The sequence below is a fragment of the Drosophila santomea genome, chromosome 3R (genome assembly GCF_016746245.2).
Source record: "Drosophila santomea strain STO CAGO 1482 chromosome 3R, Prin_Dsan_1.1, whole genome shotgun sequence".
Classification (NCBI taxonomy): domain Eukaryota; kingdom Metazoa; phylum Arthropoda; class Insecta; order Diptera; family Drosophilidae; genus Drosophila; species Drosophila santomea.
Window position 1 is genome coordinate 11,500,646 of NC_053019.2, and position 22,174 is coordinate 11,522,819.

At 43.8% G+C, this 22,174-nt stretch overlaps 4 protein-coding genes across 4 annotated transcripts; 2 read left to right on the forward strand and 2 right to left on the reverse strand.

Moving 5' to 3' along the window:
• Positions 1-246: 246 nt before the first annotated feature.
• Positions 247-2,697, forward strand: LOC120453754 (peroxidase). The gene is made up of 5 exons (XM_039638588.2): positions 247-1,505; positions 1,565-1,904; positions 1,963-2,158; positions 2,212-2,317; positions 2,376-2,697. The coding sequence occupies exons 1-5, from the start codon at positions 283-285 to the stop codon at positions 2,455-2,457; spliced, it is 1,947 nt and encodes a 648-aa protein (XP_039494522.1). The 5' UTR covers positions 247-282; the 3' UTR covers positions 2,458-2,697.
• Positions 2,698-3,061: 364 nt separating this feature from the next.
• Positions 3,062-7,771, reverse strand: LOC120454086 (collagen alpha-1(XIX) chain). The gene is given in 6 exon segments (XM_039639096.2): positions 3,062-3,129; positions 3,132-4,475; positions 4,535-4,648; positions 5,798-6,922; positions 7,036-7,665; positions 7,741-7,771. Coding segments are annotated over 6 exon segments (3,312 nt in total).
• Positions 7,772-8,410: 639 nt separating this feature from the next.
• On the reverse strand, positions 8,411-22,072 carry LOC120452003 (peroxidase). The gene is made up of 9 exons (XM_039636035.1): positions 21,718-22,072; positions 10,878-11,047; positions 10,615-10,821; positions 10,344-10,555; positions 9,535-10,279; positions 9,317-9,473; positions 8,887-9,256; positions 8,719-8,824; positions 8,411-8,650 (listed from the first exon to the last, which is right to left on the reverse strand). Exons 2-9 carry the CDS (start codon positions 11,045-11,047, stop codon positions 8,545-8,547), a joined length of 2,073 nt encoding a protein of 690 aa, XP_039491969.1. The 5' UTR covers positions 21,718-22,072; the 3' UTR covers positions 8,411-8,544.
• On the forward strand, positions 15,377-17,004 carry LOC120452004 (adenylosuccinate lyase). Its single transcript, XM_039636036.2, has one exon. The coding sequence runs from the start codon at positions 15,487-15,489 to the stop codon at positions 16,930-16,932; it is 1,446 nt and encodes a 481-aa protein (XP_039491970.1). The 5' UTR covers positions 15,377-15,486; the 3' UTR covers positions 16,933-17,004.
• Positions 22,073-22,174: the final 102 nt, after the last annotated feature.

Genomic DNA, 22,174 nt, shown 5'->3' on the forward strand with positions numbered 1-22,174 from the left:
AAGAACTTGACCATTGTCATGTTTTTTTTTCCCGAACGTAAACACGTTCCAGTCGACATTATTTGTTTATGAAATTCGCCCACCGTTTGAGCTTCCGAATATTGGAAATTATGCTCGCATATTTCTGCACGTTCTTCAATCTAGTCAATCATACCAAGAATTTTACGTTGTATTATCACGTCTCCAGAGCGCGAAGATCGTGCGGGTCAGCAACTGGCGGAGATCTATATATGGGCACCCAGCTGCTGGTGCTGCAGTGTGTTTTGTGGTGTCGTCGGTGCTATGAGAGAGTTTTTGGTGGTTTTAAGTGTGCTGTCTGTGGCGGTGGCCACCAAGTGTCCCTATTCTGCAATGGATCCCTTGTCCAGATCCAAAAGGAGTTCTTTTGACATTCGTCCAGGAGTTAGTGACGGAAGTTTGGATGCTTTGATTAAAGACTTTATGCTCAAGTACAATGGCAATAATGTTCACAATAGTTGGGTCGAGTCTTCTGGCTCCCATCAACCTTTGAGGTGTGGAGTTCCGCCTCGCAACTGCTTGAATGATACTCGAAACCTGCACTATCGAAGCTTGGATGGATCCTGCAACAACCTGTTGTATCCGGAGTTTGGAATTGCCGTTTCACGCTATCGAAGGCTTCTGCCTCCCCGGCAAGTCGAACAGGCTCCAAATGCCCGTTTGATCTCCTTGTTGCTCTACGGGGAGCAGACGAGGAACGATAGATTTCGCACCATGGCGGCCATGCAATGGGGCCAGTTTGTTGCCCACGACATCAGCCAATTGAGCACACAGGGAGCTCCTCAAGATTGCTGTGCCGAGCCACGTCATCCTCGCTGTCTGCCAATCAACCTGCCCCGTGGTGGACCCATCGCCTACCATACGGGAAAGACCTGTCTGCACTTTGCCCGCAGTGTGTCCGATGCGGATGCCGAATGCATAAAGAGAGAGGAACCCTATCCCGAAAAGCTAACGGTGGCCACAGCTTACCTAGATCTTTCCTCCATCTATGGGAACAATCCCTCGCAAAACAGAAAGGTCCGATTGTTCAGGGGCGGACTTCTAAGGACCAGCTACGTGAACGGACAACACTGGCTGCCAGTGAGTCAAAATGAGAATGGCGAGTGTGGTGCCAAGAGCGAGTGCTACAACGTACCGGACACTCGGAATCGCTTCACGCCCACAATCGCGCTGCTGCAGACTCTGTTGGTCCGAGAGCACAATCGTCTGGCCGAAAACCTAGCGCTGATTAATCCCCATCATGGTGACGAGCGCATTTTCCAGGAGGCACGCAAGATCAACATTGCGCAGTTCCAGAAGATCACATATTATGACTGGCTTCCACTGTTCGTTGGTCGCACTTATACTTACTTGAACGGTCTGATCTATCCAGTGGAGCCCACCGAGTACGTCAACGACTACGACGAGGCCATTAATCCTGCTGCCTATGCAGAGTTTTCGGCTGCTGCCTTCCGATACGCCCACACTCAAATCCCCGGATGGTTCTCGTAGGCATTTGACTATATTCCTGAAAGTAAATGTGATTAAGTAATATTTTTGTTCACAGATTGGTCGCCCCCAATCGGAGCGCTAATGACACCATGCGCCTGAGCGACTACCTCGACCGGCCAGAGACTATTCGGTTACTGGACACATCCGACAACTTCGATGCCTTGCTGAGAGGCTTGGCTACCCAGCTGCACAAGCGATCGGATGGGAATATCGATCGGGAGATCAAGCACTACTTCAACCGCAAGGAATTCGAGGAGTATGGATCGGATCTCAAGTCAATAGATATTCAGAGGGCACGAGACTTCGGATTGGCTTCTTACAACGATGTGCGAGAGTTTTGTGGACTGCGACGAGCTGTCGATTGGGCGGATTTCGCCCACGAAATTCCCGGAGAGGTAGATTATTGAGGTCAAGGCTATTGTAAATCCAATCACTAAAATTACTTTGGTGTAGAAAATATCGCTGTTGCGTCGGTTGTACGCCACTCCGGATGACGTGGAACTAGGTGTAGGCGGTACCCTGGAGTACCATGTCCCAGATGCTCTATTTGGACCAACTTTACTGTGCGTAATCGGAAAACAGTTCCTTAACACGCGACGCGCCGATAGGTTCTTCTTTGAGCGGGAAAACGCAGGAGGTTTTTCGCGCGGTAAGTTGATATAATAGTATGGAAGTAGCACTTTGCAATTGATTTTTCCACAGCTCAACTTGCTGAGATCCGTAAGGTGAGCCTGGCCAGCTTGTTCTGCAGCAATGCCAACTACCTTCATTTAATCCAGCCAAACGTATTTGTATTTCCCAATTCACAGTAAGCATACAAATCTTTATATCTTGAGATATTATCATATAATGATTTCCTTTTATAGTAATCTCCTGCTCAACTGCAATTTTATTCCGCAAATCGATCTTAGCAAATGGCAGGATCTGAGGCCTCAGCTTGTTCACTAGTGCGCTTACTAGTAAATGTATCTGAAACTAATCGGACTACTCAATTTGTTCTTTCAGATGCAAACATTGTTGTTTAGTTGAATTTACATCCTTTTTTGCATAACCTAGCACAATGCAACAAAGATATGGGTTTTGTTTTTTAGCCCGTGACTGTAGTTAAACAAGATATGAACACAACTAAAATATTTAATTTTATGTTTACGAAAAAGTTTCGGAGAAATAAAAAGTATTTTATTAAAATGTTTACCACTTTAATTTCACGTGAAATCTTACATCTTAAATCGTACACTATTTTAATAAGATAATCAACGTATGCTTTTGTTTAATGTTGTTTATTTTTTCAGACTTTTTAACTTAGGCAGTAAAGTTTGCTTGTGTAGTTTCCATCTCCTCAGGCGTACTATCAAACAGAACAGCTACTGGGATTGCGATTTCAGTTTCAGTGGGGGTGAACCTATGATCTTCTTTATCCAAAATATCTTTCTCTGAGGGGAATGCCTCTGTAGTTTCTGGTTTGGTAGTTTCAGTGGTTGGTGATCCTAGTTCCTCATCTTTACTGTTTTTCGATGTATCATTCGGCACAAGGGTTGTGAGTTCTCCAGACTCAGGTTGCACTGTTGTTTCTGTGCTTTCGGTGCTCCATGTTGGCTCCAATGTAGTAAAACCTGAACTTATTTCATCTTTAGATATGTTATATGTGGTCGCTTCTACCGAAAGTCCAGCGGAGACTGATCCTAATTGCTCAATAGGAATTTCTGTAGTTTGTGCTTCACCTGTGTTTTCACTCTTCACGGTCTCAATTTGAACTGTTGATGTATTAATCGCTTCTGGTGTCTCTTCGGTAATCGTTGTTAATTTGTTCAGATCTAGCTTTTCCTCTGTTTTTTTAATACAATTAGGCTGAATTATGTCTTCAAGAAAGTTATCTTGCAATGTTGTATTAGATATCTGCGAATTTGTTTGATCTATCTCCGCTTTTATTGACGATTGGTCTTTATCTAAAGAACTTAATGCAAGTACATCTGCTGGTATTGGATCTGTGATTATAGCTATATTGTCATCAATTTGAACACTTTTAACACCATTTGTGATTACGTTTTTCGTTTTTTGGGATCCGATATGGCTAATGTTCAAATTCATGCTGATATTTGCATTGGTTAACATGGTTTTCTCGTCAAGATTGGTTTCCTCGGTTTTGGTAGCTGGCTGTCGATCTGAACTGCTTAAATTAGAAGTTGTTTTTTTAATTACCTTTCGCTTAGGAGTTTGCTTTCGGCGTTGTATAGCGTTTGTTTTATGTTTTTGGTAATTGGTCACTGTTTTTCTGTTCTTAGTCGATGGTGTTATCTTGTTGCTCTGGTTGATTTTCCTGCGATTGGAATGGGCGAAAGTAGTTGGTCTCTTGCGACTTCGGTTTTTGTGGTTTTGGGTCAGATGCGGACTAACTTTAAGATATTTCATTTCAGTGGAATTTGCCCTCAAAGCCTGCGGTGCCTGGGGCTTGTTTGTCTTTTTAATGACGTTTCTATTATCGGGTTCTGATGGTGGGTTTTCATTGCTGCCCTTTGTGTTTTCAGTTTTTGGCGGTTTGTCTGCTGGAATTGCTGGCAAGTAAATAATGGTTGGGCCTTGTTTCTGTTGATGCGATGGAGATTTTCCAGGGCGTCCCTTTGGCCCAGGTTGTCCAGGTGGCCCAATGGGCCCCGGAAATCCAGAATAACCCGGCCTTCCTCTTTTTCCACTTTCTCCACGGTCACCACGATCCCCCTTTTCCCCTGGCGCTCCTTCCTCACCTGGCAGACCAGGAATTCCTGGTGGCCCAGGAGGTCCTGGCGGTCCAGGACGACATTGGCAATCGGCTTGAGATCCGTGGTAAAAGGAAGAAGCTATCGTTTCAGGGCTGTAATAGTACAGGTTGTTGTATTTATTATGTGGTTTCTTGGTCTTTGGACGCGATTCTGCTTTGACCGGCTGAACTGGGGAAAGAAGCCATGATCCCTCGCAGAATGCTGACATAGCTGCAATACAAAAACGAAGTTAAGTAATGTTCTTGAGGTCTTTTCTTCACTGAACTTACCTGTGAACAGCAGAACCGCGAGCAGCCTCATTTTAAGACTCTGCTTTCGTGAATGAACACCTGCCCGACTAAACTCTAGTCTTATATAGGCTTTCAAGAACAGATGGGCTAGACCTTAATGGGTTAATGCGAAACACATAAAATTTAAATCGCAAATCTCGGATCTGATCAGCCTGATGATTTTGCATAAATTTTACCGAAGAGTGGTCCAGATACAAAGGCGTGGTATTCGTTGATGCTCAAGAAAAATGATTTATTCGGTGTTGTACAAGTATTAAGATATCAATAGATGGATTACCACAATTGAGACTTAAATTTGTGGTTTCCTTTATTTATTCAAGAGTTATAATGTAAAATATTGCAGAAGTTTTATTTACTTTTCTGTAGTTTCTGTATGGTTCCATGTCGTTATTGGTTGTTCCATTTCTGCACCCATTGTTTTATTTAGGGCAATAAAATCAAAATATTTCAAAAATGGAACGATCTGGCATATATCTTTTCATAGATACCAAACCTTTTTAATGTTATCATACAAATTGGTTCTAAATAGTGAAACTCAAAATGACACACGCAACATGTTTTAAGATCTTAAGGCACTGGACGCATTCTTCAAAAACTCGTGAAAGACATAAATTTGGAAAAACAAATTGGTAAGTGATTTCACAATTTAAATTTAAATGTGGGGGAACTTTTTCGATTTCAATCAACCTAATAACTGCAAACATTTGGCAAGATGGAAAGAAAACTGCATGTTAATGCTCAATCAATTTCAAATCTGCAAACAGTTAAATACATTAAAAAGCACTTTTACTTGCCCAGCTGATAAGATTGAATAATTTACCATTGTATTATGAAAAATGATTTGAGTTGACAATTTCATTCGAACGTTATTGAATTAATGGCTTATTTCATTGTGATTTCACTTTTTCATATCTTTGTCCATTGTTATTTTATAGACAATCTCACAGAGCCACAGCCACTTCCAAGAACAACGGAACTATTTTAACAGCTAACAATAAACAAAGTTTATTGTTTATTTATTTAAATTTGTTGCTTACAAATTCTGTGAGATGATCTTGTTGGCAAAAATTAAAATCAGAGGTTCACTGCTATTTGTCAATTATTATATTTAAATTATTAACTGTATCAAAAACCCTAAACGAATCGCACAATTTTTCGCGATTTAAAACTTTAAGATAAACACAATAGGGGTTATATTTCAAAGTTATTTTTTTATTTTCTGGTGGTGTTGGCTTATTTATGTATCATACTGTTCATAGGCGTAAATGTGAAAAGGATTTCGAGGAGTTCCAATTGACAGGATAATTGGACCTTTTTTGGTTCGCTCCTCAATTGCATCTCCATCCATAGCTCCGTTATCCTCCAGCAAACTCACAATGTCCATCTCGTCCTCCATTAAATGGTCCTCTTCTATCGCATCTTCCCCTTCTGTTACCACATAGTTTGGATCCTCATCATCGATTTCTTCAGCGCCACTCGGAGGTTCGGTACTCTCCACTGTGTTTTCTGCATATTCAATGCCGTAGCCCGAATCCTCAGGTTCCGGCTCCAAGTCAATGGGCTCACTGGACATTACCTCTTCGCCCTCTATGGAACCATTTTCATTTTCATCAATTATGTTCTCGACGATCTCCACATTTTCATCCAGCAAGTCCACATCATCCCGTGGACTTTGTTCGCCGCTACCCTCTGGCTCAGTGGGCTTTGGTTGATGTTGATGATGATGGTGGTGCTGGTGGTGTGGAGGCTGGCTGTGTCCTCCACTTCCGTGAGTACCAGAGTGGGGGTGTGTATTGTGTGGGCCCTGCCCACCGTGGTCGTGTGGGGGATGATGGTGGCTATGTCCTCCGTTATTGTATGGGGGTGGATTATGGTTATGCTCTCCGTTGCCGTGAGATGGATGATGGTGGTGGTGTCCTCCGTGATTGTGGGGTGGATTATGGTGATTGTGGGAAGGAGGATGATGGTGATGTCCCTTGTCTCCGCCATCATGTGGATAAGGTGGCGGATAGGGGCCTGGATAATTATGGCCTGGATGATGATGGTCTCCATGGCCGCCGTGGGGTGGATACGGGTAGTGGCCTCCCTTATCGTGTCCTGGAGGATAATAGTGATGGTGGTGTCCGCCCTTGTCTCCCTTGTGACCTCCTTTGTGACCTTTGTCTCCTTTATGTCCCTTTGAGGGCCAGGGCACTGGCACTGGGAGAGGAATCCATGGTCCTGGATATGGTCCAGGTGGTGGATACGGATACGATGGGTATGGGTACGATGGTGGTGGAGGTGGTGGTGGTGGTGGTGGTGGTGGTGGTGGTGGGGGAGGGGGATACGCAGAGCCTGGAGGTCCTGGAGGACCCGGTGGTCCCGTTCCTGCAAAAGATTTAAAACTCAATCAAATTTGAACACAAAAATTATTATCCTTTCAATTTTTGTAATGTTTTTGCGTGGACCGTTGGGCTGTATAAGTAACGACTCTCACTTACCTGGTGGACCAGGAGGTCCGGGAGGACCCTTGGATCCCTTGTGGTGATGATGGTGGCCATGGTCACCTTTCTGTGGTGGCAATGGTATGGGAACTATAATTGGAGGAGTCACGATCGGTGGCTGCAGATGATGTGGGTGCGGGTGTGGATGTGGTGGCGGTGGCGGTGGTGGAGGTGGCGGCGGTGGTGGCGGTGCTGGCGCTGGATGATGATGATGGTGATCATGATGATCATGATGACCATGTCCCGATTTGTGACTGGGTGGGCCGGGTAGCCCCGGCGGGCCAATGGGTCCAGGTTGTCCTGGTTGACCTGGTTGGCCTGGTAATCCGTAGTGACCTCGCTCTCCCTTCTCCCCTCGCTCGCCCTTGGAGCCAGTGTGTCCCTTGGGACCTTGAGGACCAGGGGTTCCTGGTAAGCCCGGTGGTCCTGGAGGACCCGGTGGCCCTGGCGGGCAATTACAGTGCTGTGGTTGAGGTGGTGGCGGTGGTGGTGGGTAATAGTGCTGTGGTGGCAGTTTGTAGATCACACTTTGTGCTGGCGCCGGAGCTGGAGCTGCTTGAAGAGAGGCTATCAGTCTGCCGGTCTCGGCACTTGGGTTCTTGGAATTCGCTTGGCCAAAGGCCCAGCCTGGAAAGCAAATAAATCGCATTTAGAAATCAGATCAATCCTGTTTTAATTATATTGACGGGGGGATTCCCTTACCTATCCAAAAAATCACTGCGAACAGCCTCATGGCGAAATGGCATCTGCTGCCTTTCTCCGGCGGACGGATCACTTTTATACCGCATTATGAACTGCTAATCTCGTATGCACACTTTGTTTAAATCACTTTCATTAATCTAGATTCATCAGAACCGTTATATCATGTCCATTCAGAAATCTGCTCGTCATCCTAGGTTCTCTGTAAACTTATGTAAATTTATGTCCAATCCAAAAGTGGACAGCCTCTGAAGTATTAATATGTTAACTCCCATATGAAAACAGAATATGAAGACATATGCAAAAAAGAACAGATTCTTTGTTGTCGATTGTTCAGCTTTACGATTCGAATGAACAATGACTGAAAAACAGCAGAAAAAAGAGTTTTGTCTCTTAATTGGCCGTTTCTATCAACTTGTTCACACCTCGGTCGCGCGCCTCCATATGATTAACCCCGATGAATCGGAGCTATCCCAAAGTCAACGAAAGTGTAAAGGTTTTTGGACCCGTCGTTTCATTATCTGGACATATTGCATAAGAAGGGGAGGGACTGGAGACCTTCGTTCTTGATCTTCGCCCTTGACTTATTTTCATATCAATTAAAACCCTACAATGCGAGCTTACACACATTATAGGTCAAGAGAAAGGAAAGCTGATTATTTAAATGGTAAGGCTTTATTTCTGTACATCAGTTGGGGGCATTATCATACAGGGTGGGGGAAGGGACTTCGCATTAACGATTATGTTACTGATTAAGCTAAAGGTATTTGTATTCAACTAGTTAACCATAGATCCCGCAGCAAGGGATTATTTCTTTCCGTAGTGCGACGGATCTACAGTGGCATATGGCTTTTGATCAATCCATTTGGTGAGGTCGACTTGTGGAATATTTGAGCACGGCATGATCGGATTCCTGTAATTAAACAAATAGTTTAGTAACTTGAACTATCCCTGAATCCTATATTTTCAGTTCTAGCTTACGAATGCGAAACAGTTCTGAAAGCTTCGGGCTGCATAGATGAAATGTGGTTGCCATTGTCGCACAGCAAACGGGCCATACTAGCCTTTCGCAGCTCCTCCAGTTGATCTATGAAAAGAGGTATTTATGCATTAATATTTTGATTTGTCAGGGAGGAAAGGTTTATTTACCAGGCGTAAATCCGGTGAGCTTGTCTCCGTTTTCGAAGAAGAAACGATCTCCCACCCTGGTCCTGTAGAACTGTTCAGTGAGGATACACAGGAAGGTGGGTCCAGCCAAAGCTCCGGCCACATGCGCCTCCAAAGAGGCTCCCACAGTCAGGTCCACGTCTTCGTGGCTTGGGTACAGCGACTTCAGTTTCTCCAGAATGGGTGGACTGATTAGATCACCGTATCCCTCCCACGAGTGGGCACGTCTCAGTCCGCAGAATTCCCTCATGTCATTGTAGGAGGCCAGACCGTGATCGCGGTTACGCTGAATGTCCAGGGATCGCAGATCGGAACCAAAAGGCATGTTTCTTCTGAACAGGAAGTGCTTGATCTAGGTCAGGAAAGGTGAGCGGTGAGAAAGGTGGACTAATTTAGCTATTTGTGTACCCACCTGTCGGTCAAAGTTGATATCAGTTAGCTCCTCGGGCTGTGTGGCATGTCCTCTGGTCAGGGAATCAAAGTTATCTCCCACCTCGATAATGCCGGGACGGTTGAACCAGTCGCTGAGGGTCAGAGAGCCGAGAACTTGACGCAGCTCGGATAGAAGGCTGTACAAAAATATTAAAATTAAAAAAACCCCTTTAGCTCTAATAGTAAGGAGGCACTTACTCCAAGCGACCTTCAATCTGGGAATGGAAGTATCTGAAAGCGGCCGTCGCATGCTCATTCAGCACCGATGGATCGATGGTATGATCGAAATCGTTGATGTAGCTTCCCGACGGAGCCTTGTAGATCAGCTGGTTCTTCAGCATGTTCTCGCCCCCCAGAAAGATGGGCAGCCATTCGTAGTAACTGATTTGCTGATACTGGGCAATGTTGATCTTTCGCGCCTCCTGGAACAGCGTGCGATCATCGTAGTGTGGATTCAGGGCCGACAAGGCGTCCGCAATGCGATTGTGTTCACGCAGCAGGATCGTCTGGAGAATGGCCAGGCCCGGATTCTGGTTGACCCTCACATCCCCAGAACGGTAGCACACCTCACTGGCATCAACCGCATCACAATCGCCGGTCACATTTCGAGAAAGTGGCAGCCACTTGGCTCCGTTACGCTCCTCCACAATCATCCGTCCTCCCTGGAACTCCCGGATATCGCTGTTCTGCTGAATGGAATTGCCGTATACCAGCGAGAGATCCAAATACGAGGTGACCACCGTCAGCTGCTCCGCCGGGCCACCGTGGTACTGGCAGTTGGAGTCCCGATCCGTCAGAGTGCGCACAAAGTTGAGGCACTCAGTGCCCACTTGGGAGTAAGCCGGATCGTGGGGTGGCACAATAATGGCGAAACAGGTCTTGTGCGCGGTGTCCAGGCCAATCAGACGACCATCGTCGGTGCAACAACGTGTGGGATGCTTTTCTGTTGAATATTCAAGCGTCTTTATCAAGGAACATACATTTATAATTTTAGATGTAGTACTTACTGGACTGAGTGCCACCCGCCTGCATGCTCATATCGTGGGTCATGATCTGGCCCCACTGCATGTTGTGCAGCGTGAACTCCGGATCGGGTACATCTTGTTCTCCAAAGGCCACCAAGGAAACAAGACGAGCACTGGGCAACTCATCTCCCGTCACGGATCTAGTGGGTGCCGAAATGCCGTCGGCATATTTGGGAGTCAGAAGGCGCCCATACCTAGTAGGATCATAGAAAATAAGCACCTTAAACTCTTTACAGAATCTAATAAAAATTACTTGGAATTGGCCACTCCTAGGCCAGGTTGCTCCAGGTGATTGCAGGATCCGTCCAAGGTGCGGTAAGCACTTTTTTCGCAAACTGCCGGAGGAGCAGCACATGACACCCTACCAGCAGTGGGAAAGCTGTAACCATAAGCGGTTACGGGAGGACTGGCAGACGAGGAAAACGGATTTTGTGGAGCCGGAGAAGTCGGCAGGCTGTTCCTAAAAGTTAATGGCTCACATTAGAGAACGGAGAAACAGATTTTCTAAAAGCTTACTCAATTACATATGGAGCCGAGCCTTGTAGGTAACTGAATCCATGATAGTTGGGAAATGATGATTGGGGATGATTGTGGACTATATGGTAGCCCGAGGAAACTTTCAGCCCAAGTGCACATGAGATGAATCCCAAGAGGGCCAAGAGCAGAAGATCTCGTGCCCTAATCATCTGAAATTAAAATTGACACATTTAAATAAATGAATACTTAAATACTTAAATTTGTTTTTCCTGTTCAAAAAGAAACACATTAATAATGAATCATGAATATTGTGGTCCAAGGTCTCCGCCATTTACGGCCATCGACAATCTATGGATATGGCATCCTGAACAACATGGGAAAAAGTTGTTAGCACACTCAACACATTCAGCAACTCAAGTGGTGCTGGTATGGTAACCCAAATGAAAACTGTGTTTTTTGCAGAGGCACCTGCAATTGGCCAAAAGAGCATACATTGTATCTATCCCAGCGGCTGATACGTGAAGCCAACACTACCGACTTGGACTCGTTGGACACATTGAACACTTTGGACACATTTCATGTTCGCCGGCTGCAGACGGCAAGTGAACTACAACTGGAACGTTTTGCATTTTTTTGCGGCAGCCGATCGATCTGGACTCCGTCTCCTTTGGCTCACATATGGTCACAACAGGTTTCATCACCTTTTTGGTGCGCATTCATTATTATTTATTGCGACATTTTAGTACGAACATGTTCATTGCTCAGACCCGGCTATCTGGGTATTATGTGTACTGAATAGTATTGGGCCAAAACCCCATACTTTAAACACCGAACAGCAAACACCAAACCCAACCCCAAGCATAAATCTGAGCACAATGAATCCAATTCAGATGCAGATTCGAGTGCTCAAGGCGCGCAAAAGCGTGAAAAGTCTCATAATTGTTTTATGGCAACTGCATATTTGACCAATTTGCAAGCTACTTATGTAAACAGACCGAATCGACAGTAATGGTTAGCTTTACATAATGAATTTGTCTGCGGCCCCGTTCTGCCGACTAAGCCAACTCATTCCCAGCCTTTTCCACAAAAGGCCAGCTGCTGCTGCATGCAAATCCGCATCCATCGGCATCCACCACCAGAAACCCCACAAAATAAAACAAAGGCGCCCCTCTGTCAATGTTTTAATTGCATGCCGTGCAGAACAATGGACCAGACAACAATTCGAGTTCGTGCCATGAGTCTTACACTTTCCGGGACCCTGGATCCAAATTGATCGGCCGATTGGCGGTGGCCCTCTCCAGGAAACCATCGCCTACACTTGTAGTCAAGTTGGCCCTTGCCTAATTAATAGATTTGTTCATGGGCATGCAAATGTGTTAGAAATACATTTTTTTAATTTGTGATAGAAATTGATCTAAATAAATCTATTAGTACCTCTTTTCCAGCATAGCGACCTATTTTGACTAGCTTATAGGCTTGTAAATTAATAATTATTGAGGTAGCAAAAATAGCGAGAATATTGATAGTAAATATTGAATATACATGCCTAAATGTTTGGAAACAAAATGCATTGATACACTTTCATCAGTACTGCCTTAGCAATAGAACTTAATAGTTTCCCATGTTTTTCTGAGTGCATCTCTGGGGTTTTAAAATTCGAATGGGGTCAACGGGTGATTGGAACCGATGATTGGCTGGATTTAAAACCACAACGCCAACATCGCCGCCTGTCAATAGAAAAGAGTGCTGTATTCAAGTCTCGACTTAAATTTGAATTGCAGTCTCAGGCGGACACGCCAAGGCAATCCAATCCATATGCAAGTTAGCTCAGAAAACAGCAGCCGTTGGTCAGGGCCGTCATCAACATTGTTGGTCTCAGCCTTAATGAGACGTACTAGACACGAATGACTGGGACATAAAAATATCCGATGTGGCTATCGCTGAAATCTGTAACAGAACACAAGAGAACCTCTGAAAGATCTGGGCGATCTGCGAATCGCGAATCGGACGGACATGTCGTGGCTATAATGGTCACAAGAACCGCTTGGCCGCGCCATTATATTCTAATTTACCATGCAGTCCCTTTCTAAAAAATGAATACATGCATATAATTTTATCGTGCCGCGTTCTTGCAAAGCCAATATTTACGATTACAAAGTTGTAAAACAGCGAAATGAGTGAATTAATTTAATATTAACTACTTAACAATATCAAAATTATTTGTATTAAATCATGTTGCAGTACAGCATCAGACAGATTGTTTATTGTTGAATTAAACTATTTTCATCAAGTGAGTTTTAAGTTAAAGAATTTTCTAAGGCACTGGGGTGAAATAGAGAAATGAAATAAAAGAAAACAAAATTTGTTTTCCCATTTACCCTTACCCCCCTAACTCATTTTATCCATTTTTACTCCAACTTCTGACGATAAATAACTTCAATCCCAAATTTCTCAACAATAGAAGTTATTGCTGGCTGGCGTAAATTGTACACCAAAAAGAATTGGCTAGACTAACCTAATGATATTTCCATAGCATAAACATATTTTACGCGCACTTCAAATCCGAAACTAGTTTGCTTTACAATTTAAAAGCCTGCAAACGTTGATTTATGATTTGGTTTTGATTGACTTTCCCAAAACTATGGGCGCAGACCAAAAAATGAGTTATGGATTTTTCAACCACATGACAACAAAAGGCCAACGGAAAAGTTACGTCATTTTGGCGGAAGGGCTCAGTTTGTTTTTGGTCATGTCTGTACTTTTTATCTTTGGCTAATTTCATGATTGACATAGACTATTCGTTATGCAGCCATGCACTTAAATGGTGCAAGTGCACCCATATATAAGCTTTCATAGAAGGCGTGGTAATTTTGGCCAGATCTAGTGACGAAATTGGACAACGCGAGCAAATTTTTTACGACTTTAACGACTTCTAATTAAAAACGAATTCATATCCCGAGCTATTTGGTGATCATTAAGGTGTAAAATAGTGCATGGGACGCATGGTGATGCCGTGATTGATTTATTGGCTGGCTTTGGCCAACTATATACCATATAAGACCTGCTCTATAACCGGAGAGCGACAACATCATTGCAATCGGTTGTATTTGGCGGAGGTATAGGTATGAAAAACGCGGCTACGTGGCGTGCACACAAATCGAGGACATTCCTATTTGTCCGACCGATACAGTAACAAGCACTAATTGAAATGGCCATTTAAAAGGAAAGTGTCCCAAGCGTCGAGCACCTAAAACTGCAAAAACGGGACCCGGACCCATCAGAAGCTGTCACTGCTCTGGTATTTCTTTATTTCTTACGGGATCCCCAGTTTCGCAACTCGATAAATCCGCACGTTAATTACAAAATATGTGTCGTTTTAAATCAAAATTTATGCAAGCCAATGGCAGCATTTTGTCAAAGTGCCGTCAATATGCAATTTCATAGCCAATCGACTGCGGTGATTTACGTAACATAAGTAAGATCACAAGATCTCAGGAGCTTGGACTCTTGGACGGCGAATTTTTCAGCCTTCTGAATTTGGAAGCTATTTGGATATTTTCACACATGCCAAATGCAATTTGCAATCGCCTTAGATGCGGTGTACTAATTGATTCTTAACTGTACTGCACCGATTTCGTCGAACCAGTTCTGTTCCAAGTGGTCACTATTTTCGGTTGGTCATTATGTGTATGTTTTGGCTCTGGCTGATGCAAATTAAAATTGTCCACAAAGTGCTTGACATTTTTCGATTTAAATTACTTTTTACGGCCTTCCCATTAATATGACTACCGTGGCAAAAGTAAAGATCTGATTTGTATCTTATGGCTAGTTGGATTTTTTGCATTTTACTCAATGAAAACTAGTTCATATTTTTTCTTGTTTTTCTTTTACATTTTTGCCATTTTTTCCAAAAAGATGTGATTTTTTATTTATAACCAGCTAGTTATGGATGGCAACTTATCGAAAATTATCTGATTCGCTTGTCTACGACTTTGATGGTTGACTTTATTTCTTGTTTTAATGACGTTGTTATTTTAGTCGTACAACCTAGTAAACGTGAATTAATATTAAGCAGCTTTTTATTGATTTTTGCTCGCTTTAATTGTTAGTTAAAACAACCGAAACATTAGCTACCGCCATACTCAACTTAACATACTTGACCTGTGCTTTAAACCAACTAAAAACGTAATGCTTACAGCTAGGAATTCGTGAGATTTAATTCAATAAATAGCGGCAAGGTTAAATAGTGTTGCAATTATTTTATTCTTTTTAATTTATCATAGAACCAATACGAAAATATTATCTTAAAGGCTATCAATTGACGAAACTCTATGGGCTAAAATAATGATATATATATTAATACCCTTTCAGGACTCCTTCTTTTGAATAAATTCCAATTAGACAATTTCCGGTTCCGTTTTTTAAATATATGTAAATATAACGGTCCATTTAGAACTTGGTATATTAGTGTGTGCGTGTGGTATATTTCACATCGCCCTAGCGCAAGTCGGTCACACTGGCCCGCCACATGTGAGAAGTCGCTTAATTAAGCAACAGTTGTTTTCCGACTCTTCGCTCGTAATTACGCACTATTTGCCCGGCGGATTTGTGATTTATAGTCAATAATCTCCTACATAGAATACCAAACATGGCTAGCAACTACGAGGGCTACAAGTCGCCGCTGAGCACCCGATACGCCAGCAAAGAGATGCAGTTCCTCTTCAGTGACCAGAACAAGTTCTCCACCTGGCGCCGGTTGTGGGTGTGGCTGGCGAAGGCGGAGAGCAGGCTGGGATTGGAGATCAGCGATGCCCAGATTGCCGAGATGGAGCTCCAGATCAGCAACATCGACTTTGAGGCGGCCGCCGCCGAGGAGCGACTTACTCGCCACGACGTAATGGCCCACGTCCATGTCTTTGCCAAACAGTGTCCCTCTGCTGCGCCGGTGATCCATTTGGGAGCTACCTCGTGCTATGTGGGCGACAACACTGATCTGATTGTACTGAGGGACGCTCTGAAACTGCTCCTCCCACGAGTCGCCAGCGTGATAGCTCGTCTAAGCCAGTTTGCCCAGAGCTACAAGGATCAGCCCACGTTGGGATTCACCCATCTCCAGCCCGCCCAGTTGACCACGGTGGGAAAGCGGGCCTGCCTGTGGATCCAGGATCTGATCATGGACGAACGAGCCCTGTCCCGCTGTTTAGAGGACCTGCGCTTTCGGGGAGTCAAGGGAACTACTGGTACTCAGGCCTCGTTCCTGCAGCTCTTCAATGGGGATGGCGAGAAGGTGAAGCAGCTGGATCTGTTGGTCACCGAACTAGCTGGCTTTAAGAAGGCCTATGCGGTAACCGGACAAACATACTCCCGGAAGGTGGATGTGGAGATCGTGGCCGCTCTTGCCAGCCTCGGCACCACCATCCACAAGATGTGTTCCGACCTGCGCATCCTCGCCTCCCGCAAAGAGCTGGAAGAGCCCTTCGAGAGCACCCAGATTGGCTCCTCGGCCATGCCCTACAAGAGGAACCCCATGCGCTCTGAACGTTGTTGCGCGCTGGCCCGACACCTCATCACCCTGTTCAGCAGTGCCGCTAATACACATGCCACCCAGTGGCTGGAACGAACCCTGGATGACTCTGCGAACAGGAGGTTGACCCTTTCTGAGGCCTTCTTGGCTGCGGATGCCGCTCTGCTTACTCTGCTGAACATCTCGCAGGGATTGGTCGTCTACCCGAAGGTGATTGAACGGCACATTTCGCAGGAGCTTCCCTTCATGTCCACGGAGAACATAATCATGGCCATGGTGAAGGCCGGAGGAGATCGCCAGGTGTGCCACGAGAAGATTCGCGTGCTGTCCCAGGAGGCCGGAGCCCAGGTGAAGCAGCACGGCAAGGACAACGATCTGGTGGAGCGAGTGCGCAAGGATCCCTACTTTTCGCCCATCCTCGAGCAACTGGACACCATTCTGGATGCCAAAACATTCACTGGACGAGCCAGCGACCAAGTAGGAGAGTTCGTCAAGGAGGAGGTGGATCCCGTGCTGGCACGCTACTCGGATGCCCTGAAGAACGTTCAAGACGTCAAGCTGAACATCTAGACGCCCATTATGTTGCCCTGTATTAAGCACCGAATTTGATTTAGTAAAATACACACTAACATTCGCACCCAACCAACTGCGTCAGCCACTGGATGCAGTCAACGTTATCACCTTTTCTACTCAATGGGTCGCTCGATGGCAGTCAAACCCCCGGCGTGATTTGTCTTTCTGTTTTTGTTTTTGTTTTGCCAGCTTATTTACAATTAAATGCTAAAGTCGAAAAACAAAACCACAAGCCTCGGATCGAACTCAAGTCGACGTTCTTGATCCGAGTAAACGTAAACATATACCTTTAAATATATTTGCCGCCTGTGCCTTTCCCGTTCGCCACTCGGGCTGACATATCACGACTCCAATGATGCAGGCACAGTAGGTCTCTGGGTCTCATGCCGCTTGCTTTACTTTTAATTACTCGTATACGGTATACCACATATAAAACATAACATGGCCAAGTGCTGAGAATTTTCTTGGCGGGCGCATTTCTTAAACAGTTGCTACTGGCTTTAAGCTGAAGAATATCATATGCTTAGATCTTGTTTCCATAATTAAGATTGTTTTGACGAAAACTGAAATATCATATCATAATAAAGTATACGAGCCCATAAAAAGTAAGTGTACGACACTGGTTTGCTAATCAGCAGCGTCTCGCCAAAGAGGTCGTCTCACTATTGCTGTTGCTAAAGGGATTATCACATTTACATGAATGACTGCATTCAGATCAGATAAGATCGCAATGGGTTTATTAACTCACTGGTTGGAATATGAACATAAATCGAATATAAAATATGAATATGGAATCGGATAGTACGAACACTGCAACTCATTTATTAGTTTTACATGTTATTACTTTTAAAAACAAAGTTTAGAAATTTAATGCTCTGAATGTTAAGCAGGGAAAGTAAATTCAGTTTAAATGAATGAAAATCTATTAAAAAGCTATTTGAATCACTACAGAAGCAGCACGAGCTTTTTAAGCTGGTTTATTAGCTGCTAATAAATATGCTTGTCTGCATTGGGTGGCCATAACATTTTAATCAACCCGACGACAACAGGCTCCAAGTTTCCTTTTTGGTCGACTGATGGCTGGGAAATGATGAGCCGAACGTGTGCCGCACTTGTGTGAATGAAGTGGCGACAAGCCGCTCGACTAATTAAGCTCAGTGTCGCGACATGGAAAAACGAAAAACGAATTAAACACAAAGAAATACACCGAAGACAAGACGCGATTTATGATCCGCTACCTGGTTTGGTTGAATCTTGTATGCTGAGCTGTTGAGTTGTTTAGTTGTTGAGTTGCTGTATTGGCTCGCTGCAATTAAAACTAATGTAATTACGATGGTCCGGTTAACACGCAAAGTACGGCAGTGACAATACAATGCCAACCAGAGCAGGGAAAACTCTTGCAACAGCTATTCGAAAACGGAAGCTTCCGCCGAAGACAATCCGTTCGGCACGCGAGATACAATTTCTTCATTAAAGTGTATCGCACTCGAGAAATGTGTTACTGCAATGTCGGCTCGTTTTTCTGGATATGCATTCACGCAATCACTCAAAAGACCGCCGCCCTTATTGAATCACATTTTCCCAGGCCCATTAATCGGCCGCGACCTTCTAGTCGGGAAATTTTTATTATTACGCTCGTAGGATTGCAATGGCAGGAAGCAAGGAAAGCTAATCTCCAGTTTCATGAACAAGTCGTGACAGACGCCCCGTGAATCAGCTAACCGACGAGCGGTGGCGGACCAACTAAAGTGGTAATGGACGCCAATTATGGACGAGCCATGTGGCCACTTGCCACTTGCTGCTGCCGTTGACCGTTGCAAGCTGGTCGTTTGGAGGTACGGAGACCTTGACTTTGAAACGGCGGTGCAATTGGCAAAACTGGTTGGACCCGAATACACAATCGCTTTCTTTGGGTTTTGGCTCGATTCGATCAATAGGATCAATCGCAGTTGGCCGACTGCAATGGGGATTAAGTCATGGAAATCACGAAAATCGTCTGGCATTACCAACCATGTAAACGTTACCGATCTGTTATGCAAAATTGAATTTAAATATGTAGCCAAGCGCGTTAAATGCTTTTGTTGCTGGCTACTGAAGTTTAAGTCAGCATTAAATGCTTACAAATAAAAATTGGCAATCAGCTCGATTTTAAGGTGACCATAATTTAAATATCTGTCTTTATCTTGTGTGATAAGTGTGCTTGCATTTATTAGAAAGTTAAGTTCAGCAACTGCGATCAACTAAAGTTGTAAAGACAGTGTTTATAAAATCTTAGTAATGTTTCACAATATCATATATCAGTTTTATTGATAGGTTACGTTATCTTTGACGAATCTTTCGTACTACTTTACTCGACGAAAAGCGGCTATAAATACACACGATCTCCATATGATAATAACTGCAATGATAAAGGCTGACTGTGGTAGACACCAAAGCATTTTGAAAGTCTGTGGTCATCAGGCACATTCCACAAGCTCCTCAGCTAATTAATTGTACTATTGTTTAATTCGCTCAGGTAATTGCAATAATTGGCCGCGTTTGTGGGGTGCTCTGTGGTTCTTGGGCGAATTAATACGCCATGTGGGCTGCGCACACGCCGGGCTGTCTGCCATGAAGGAGTCCGAGCAATTTCAGACACCGCCTTCGATTTGGCAAGTCGACTTGTGCACGAGATTGGGTGCAACGACCGTAAAAACGCCCACTTCTCTAGGTGACCAGTAGCTGCATACATACTATATTAATCCAGTTATTTTTAGACATTCAATGCGTAGACATATTGGTCTTAATTGGGTTTCAACCTGTGGAATGGATGGACGTTTGGGACAGTAGACAGTAGTAGTATTCACTAAGTAGATTCATTCACTTTGGAGTTGGCCTAGTTGTGAAGTGCCTATTTCTTAAGTGGGTGGGGGTGGCTAACCTGTTTGCTGACGTAATTCTGGAACGATTTGGTACGAGTATTAATAACTGGGACTAACTAGCTGGATTGAACACCAGAAGTGAATTATGCATGTCTGTCAATTATGTGCAACTAAACTAATTGCAATGGGGTGGTAGTTGCACAGTCGAGTGTTTCTTGTTTTTCAGCTGACACACGGCAGTATGATAGTTCCCAAAACTAATATCTGCCATTGTTGGAGGTGTCGTGACTTAAAGCGCAGATTTCATTATTTCCTATACAATAAACTAATTTTATGTGAGATCGACCGACAAAGACGGATATACAACAACACCTGTCTGCGACGCCTGCGCAAATGCGGCCCAAAGATCGTAAATGACTTCTGGGTTTCAAGCTAAATGGCAGCTTGAACAGCATAACCGTTAAGCCTTAAGACCACCAGGTGAATGGCAAGTCGCCAGATGTAATGAAATATATGAAAGTATTAAGGCATACGTCACTATTGGCTGCGTTTGCATAACGGGCTTAAAAGATTCCGATCGATAGAGAAAGTAAAGCCCGCGTAATAAGTCACGGACGATTAAAAACCTGATCCGAATGAGCGATTCAAATGTTCTAGGCGAATAACTCAGCGAATGCTTGATGGCCAGAAGAAAGGAAAATGAATTGTCCGTAGTGTGGAGCATACATATATCTCAGCTGTCAAGAGCTTGAGATTTATATCAAAGCACTCGAGCCGAATCAAAACACCGGACTTAGTCAGAATGCAGTAAAAAGAAATCAATTCGAGGCATTCAAAAGGCCACGCGGGTGCCGATCAATGTGGTTTTTCGGTTTGGTTTTCAGTTTTTGGTCGACTGGAAACCTTTGTCGAAAGACCCGCAATGGAAGCCTGAAGGTCGCCGCATTGGATCTCAAAATAATTGTCTTGCTTGTAATTAAAAGATTTGTTACTTTCAACGCAATGCTTGGGTCAGTTGTTTACCGCCAACGGCTTCGAGAGGTTTTAAAAACAGCGCTTGACCGTAATCTATATTAAAATGTGTAATTTAGAGCAGTTTTGCAAACCGGTATGTGCTTTAAGTACGTGGAGCTATTGTGCTCCATAATTGGCCATTAATTAAAAGACTCATTTCGTTTCAAAACCAAAGCTGTTAACAGAGATATGTGTTTGTACGAACGTTATCCTAACACTGTTTCATTACTAGGTGCCCTTTAAGCAAATTCAGTTGATTATTTGCAATTGTGGTTTTTAAGTTGCAGACTGCAGAATAATTGACATTGGAAGGAAATCATTTATAGAGTTCACGTTAATATTGGTAATTACTCTAAATTAGTGGGTCTGGGTTTTATTTTAGCGATTTGTTGATCACTGAGCACTTGGTTACTAATGACTTGCTAATTATCAGATTGCAGATAAAACTAAATATCGACTTTTTATTCATTAAAGTAATTCATTAAAGTAATCTAATATATTGCGAGGCTGTTGATGCTGACCTAATTTTAATCCAAATAAGATTATCTGTGCAGATTGCGGTGTTCAAAATTTAGATCAAATCATTAGCATTAGATTTTAAAAATCTTATAATTGTTTGCATTGTTGCTCTGGGTCTATCCATTATTGAAATCAAAAAATACTCGATTATAAATATTTGTTACTTTACTTTACTGTAACTTTATGCCAATATTGGGTAAACCAGAGTAAAGTGGTTGATGTTTATTTGGATTTTTTAAACGAAACACTTAAAGGCATTCCTAGAAATGTAATCTGTAGCATATCTATCGATGATATTTTTTAAGTCTGGCTTATGTTCATGCTTTTCGCATGACTTTTTACAGCTATTAAATTGCGTTACCGCACTTTTCGCATAAAATGTACTTACGGTGGCTCGCAGCGAATATCCTTTCTCCCGACGATTAATCAAGTTCTTTCACTTTTATAGCCAACGGCTTCGGTGAAGGGGCAGTGGAGGGGTATTCCCTCGCGATACTCAAAGACCGTATTTACAATCGACCAATTTGAAGTGCGCAATCGCGAATTCCACGCTGAGGTGAGCAAATTGCTGCGAATTATGTTGGTTTTCGCGATTACTAGTACTAGTGACGTGAAAACAGCAGTTCACCGTTTAATTGGGTTTGCACCTGCCCACAAAATAGAGGGCTTAGTGCTAATCCGTGGACGATTAACTAGCGGCTGCACTTCTATGCTATGGATTTCGGATCGGGTGGTTAACTGTGGCAAGGCCCAAGGCGAACTAACTGCGCTGCCGCTGAATTTGGGCCTTTTATATCGAATCCGCTGCGCCGCGCATGCGCAAATGTTGGCGTTAGCGTTAGCGT